The sequence below is a fragment of the Sinocyclocheilus rhinocerous genome, unplaced genomic scaffold (assembly GCF_001515625.1).
Source record: "Sinocyclocheilus rhinocerous isolate Xijiao unplaced genomic scaffold, SAMN03320098_v1.1 scaffold1246, whole genome shotgun sequence".
NCBI lineage: Eukaryota > Metazoa > Chordata > Actinopteri > Cypriniformes > Cyprinidae > Sinocyclocheilus > Sinocyclocheilus rhinocerous.
In genome coordinates, this window is record NW_015630543.1 from 793,882 (window position 1) to 798,933 (window position 5,052).

The 5,052-nt window shown below is 37.7% G+C and overlaps 1 protein-coding gene across 1 annotated transcript in view; it reads right to left on the minus strand.

The window, feature by feature from the left end:
- The window catches only part of LOC107740535 (cyclin-dependent kinase 19-like), a 44,293-nt gene that overhangs the window by 20,880 nt on the left and 18,361 nt on the right, over positions 1–5,052 (minus strand). Inside the window, exons 3-4 of the mRNA XM_016552982.1 lie at positions 2,052–2,162; positions 658–798 (exon numbers count right to left, since the gene is read on the minus strand). Of these exons, the coding sequence (XP_016408468.1) occupies positions 658–798; positions 2,052–2,162 (252 nt within the window). The remainder of the gene's footprint in view (positions 1–657; positions 799–2,051; positions 2,163–5,052) is intronic.

The window sequence follows — 5,052 nt, forward strand, 5'->3', positions numbered from 1 at the left end:
TTTTGATTAGTAATATGCATTGCTAAGAACTTCATTTGGACAACTTTAAAGATGATTTTCTCAATATTTAGATTTTTTTTTTTGCACCCTCAGATTCCAGATTTTCAAATAGTTGTATCTCAGTCAAATATTGTCCTATCCTAACAATCCATACATCAATGGAAAGCTTATTTATTCAGCTTATTTATTAATTCAATTAAAAAAAAAACTGACCTTTATGACTGGTTTTGTGGTCCAGGGTCACATATTAAGTTTTCAATTTCAAATGAGCAATTCATTTGACTTTTCTTTAATAAAAGTAATCACTGACAAACATTTCTTTATTTTTACATTTTCAATACACAACAAAAAATACCAGCATATGGGTTTGTAAAGAAACGAAGTTAAATAACAAAAATAACAAAATGTTCATTTTTGGGTGAAGTAGTTCTTTAACATTTGGTAACACTACACAAGTTCTGTCTGAGGACAGTTGAAACTCATGCTTCCAAAATGCAAAAGCTTTGAATAGTCTGCTGTTCCTGTTACAAAACATTTATAATTCATATTGTCAAGTCTTAAGTGAATGTAAATAAGCAGGGGGGAAAAACTGGACCGGTGCATCATGCCTTGCAGTGTAAATGCATCCTCTGTGATCAGGCTTGTGTCTGTACTCACCAGATCTCTGTGCAGGACCCAGTTGGCATGCAGGTAATGGATGCCGTCTAAGATTTGGTAAAGCAGAGACTTCACCATCCCCCTCGGTAGCTGCATGGGTTTCTTGTTGGCCTTTGATGCGCGATGAAATTTTATGATGTGCTACAACATAAGAACGGGTAAAAGTTGCATGAAAGTTGTGTGTGCGCATTATATGTGACCGTGGACCACAAAACCAGTCATAAGGGTCAATTTTTTTGAAACTGAGATTTATACATCATCTGAAAGCTGAATAAATAATCTTTCCATTGATGTATGGTTTGTTAGGATAGGACAATATTTGGCATAGATAGATACAAATATTTGAAAATCTGGAATCTGAGGGTGCAAAAAAATCTAAATATTGAGAAAATCACCTTTAAAGTTGTCCAAATGAAGTTCTTAGCAAAACATATTACTAATCAAAAATTAAGTTTTAATATATTTACAGTAGGAAATTTACAATATCTTCATGGAACATGAATATCCTTTACTTAATATCCTAATGATTTTTTGCATAAAAGAAAATTCGATCATTTTGATCCATACAATGTATTTTTGGCTATTGCTAAAAATATACCCAAGTGACTTAAGACTGGTTTTGTGCTCCAGGGTCACATATAAATCTCTTTCCTCTAGATTTTTTGTTGCTAAGGTCACGCACTACATCTCTGCAACATTTCATCTCTGCTGATCTTTTCAACTTTTTTCACTGATGAGGTGGCAACCATCAGAGCAATCCATTTTCAGAAACAATACTAATCACACAGAGGACCCTTCTGCGGGTGATTTACTGACAACGCACAAAATAAAAAACACTGACGCAGCCGAATCAGTTCCATAATGACCATCGCAATTCACCAAGAGCAGTCGATGATAATCAGGTGCGTGCAATCTACTAGAGCCCTGCACGGGCCTCAAATATAGGCCCTAGCCCGGCCCGTGTCCGACAGATTATCAGAATTACCGGCCCGAGCCCGATCCGAGCACGTAATTTTTCCCCTTCTCCCAAAACAGCTTATACTACTGTTTCAGCTATTAAAATAGTTCAGTTTTGTATGTAATAGCAAAGTGATTATATTTTGTTTCGTTTTTGTATGAAGTTAATTTAAAAAATCGAGCCGCTCTTGACAGTCGCGGTAGCAAGGTCTCGTTTTGTTTCCACCAGCGCGGCAATTTTTTTTCATCACTAGCCTAATTTATGGATGTCTAAAATATATGGAGGCCGTCTGTGAACTCTCTGCCTGTCCTGTCACGGCTATGGAGGCCGTCTGTGAACTTTCTGCCTGTCCTGTCACGGCTATGGAGGCCGTCTGCAAACTCTCTGCCAGGTGAGTGCAAGATTATAATAACTTAATGTGCACATGTGTACTCACCCACAGGTCATGCTCAGCATAGTCAAACAGGAGCCAGACTTTGCGGTCACTGTGAGAGAGAAATACTTTCTGCAGGGCGATGACATTTGGGTGCTTTAACTCTCTCAGCAACTGCAGAAAGACAGAGAGACATATTTGTCTGTGGTCTGTGTAATGCTTCACAATTCACTTTTCAGACCATATGGTGCAACTGCAAAAATGCAACCAAACATTAATTTTTTTAATTACCCTGAGATATATGTAGATGGATTTTCGCGACTGGTGTTTATGAATAAAGCTTTAGCCTACGTTAATAATGTTTATTGAGTTTGGTCATTTTTGGTCATTTTAATGCATTAAGCCACGTTAAGCGTTTTCCTTGGGAGGAAAACGCTTAACGTGCAATTAAACACGTTGCTTTCTAACACAGTGTTAAAGGGGTCATATGAAGTCGTCCGCGAGGGGCTGTCGCGCTATTTTGTGTTTGTTTATTTTATTAAAGTTTTAAATGTTCGCCGGTTCCCGCCTCCTTCTTCCCGATCTACAAACGTTTATTACAATGATATTGACTTCATTCATGTAGCCACAATCAGTTTCTAACCTTTATATAATGTGTTTTTTCTGGATTTGTTTGGTTGGTATTCTGTCTCTATACGTTAAAATAAGCCTACCATAAAAATGACAGACCCTTCATTTCTTTGTAAGTGGGCAAACTTACAAAATCAGAAGGGGATCAAATTAATATTTTCCCCACTGTAAAATAGCACTTAAATTCAACATTTACTGATCCAGTACTATGCAAAGCATGCTGGGAACTAATCAACTGCCCAGTTTCAGTTAATCAACTAACTATGATTTAGGTAGCCCCAAAACAAACGGCTTAAGCAACCTTCATTTTTACATATTTAAGTGGATTTAACACAATGGGATTAAGTAGCGACAAAATGCTTTAGCCTATTTCAAGTAAATTGTACAAGCTGCAAATTAATTTTTACAGTGTAAAATGCAGCTCGTTTTTTAAAACAGTTGTTTGCTACATTACAATCCACTAGCAAAAAAGTTAGAACAACACTATAAAAAATCTACTTGTATTTTGTCAGATACAAGCTATGTTTGATTGCTTGATTGACCTAATGCAGAAAAAGTTGAGAATGCAAAAAAGGTAAATAAAGTCAACTTGTATGCTTTTAGTATTGTCATGTCTTGCCTGTGATTTTGTCCTAAAGCTCTTGTTTTGAAGCTTATTTCATTCCGTTGTTCTTGTTTTCTTTTTTCCTGTGTTTGCTTCATGATTTCCTATAGGTTTCTGAATGTGTTCTTGTTGGTTGCCTTGGTTACTGATTGCATTCACCTGTGTTTAGTTGCTCGTTTATTTGGTGCATCTACAGACCTGTGTTTCAGTTCCCTTTTGTCCAGTCTCGTCTATGGCTTGCTATGTTTCTGCATTTCTCCTGTGATCCCAAGGTCCAGAGTGTTTTGTTTCCATTTAAAGTACCACTTTGCAGACTGATCTACGTTTCAACACTCTCCTTGCCTTGCACCAACCTTGACAGAAAATGGACCAAGCAGCGGTACAAATCCTCCTCCTCACCCAGGAGGGTGACTAAAGCTCGTCTGCTTCAGGGTGGTCCTCAAGGAACCTTCTGCGAGTACTTTAAGTCTAGTGACCTTCCACCCTGGTCCTTAAAGCCCTTCCTCATCAACTTGTTCCACCCAGCTTGATAAGGGGCTTTCGCACCACAGGAACTAGGAGTGGTTTTAGTTCTAGGAACTCCGTTCGGGGGAACTAAATTATCTCCTACTTCAGACTAGGGTCTGAAACAGATCATAGGAACTATCAGTGCCATAAGTGTACGCTGATTGGCCAAATGCATAGGAAACACCAGCTACCTGGCATTTTTAAAAAGCTGTGTAAAAATATTTACTCCACAAACATGGAACACAGTGATAATAACGGCATTTAGCTACCTGTTGTCTGCAGAAGTGTGCTTTTCCCAGCCTCGATGATATGTAACACTGCAAGTTGTCATAGGAGATTTAGTCAGATTTTCGCGCTCTTTTAATAACGTAAATTGTGAATTTACATTCCATCTCCGTTATCATGAAACCCACGGCACACTAAAACAGCTCCGATCACAGCATCCTCTATTCACAGGTTGTTGACGTTTGTAAATGCCATGAATAAAGACGTCACTGTCGGCCGCGAATGCAACCAGGAAAACAGCTCCAACTTGGCTTATTGCTCCCTTGGGTGAACAATTCACGTCCAACTCATGTCAGGTCTAACTTTCAAATATAAGTTGGCACAACTACTGAAGTTGATAAAACTCAAAAATCCTTTGCAGTTAGTAGTTGCTTTATTTACCCAACCTCAACTTTTTTACACAAAAGCTACTTAAGGGGCAGTATATGTTTAATATCATCTGATAGTAGGGCAGGACAATAATTCAATATCAATATGTATCGCGATATAATTTTTTTCAATAACGGTGATATGATTTTTAAACACATTTCCGATATACATTACCAGTGTTTCCCATACATTGATTTATTTGTGGCGTTTGACTTTGTTGAATAAACATGAGCACTGCACGTTTCAAAATCATAACACGGCGGGTGTTTTATATGAATGTATCTCTGAAGGGAACCGACTGTCTTCAGAAAAGTTTCGATGGCATTTTCATTTGATTTCATTTCGTTCATGAGCGGAGCTGCTTTGATTACAGCCGTTACTGGAGAAACCGCTAGTTTTATCACTCTAAAAGCGCCTCCTGCTGGCAGAGAATGAGTTTGCATTTTCAATCATAAGCCCGTCTCCAGCAACATGTTTTTGTTGTTGCTCAATTTTTTAGTTTTCTACAGCAACTCAGAGCACTTTTCATATTCTTTATCCTGGCTGAATCACATTTGTTTCAATCTATAAGAATAATCAGCCTACACTACCAGTCTAAAGTTTTTGAACTGTAAGATTTTTTTTTAAATTTAGCAAGGATGCTTTAAATTGATCAAAAAGATTATAATG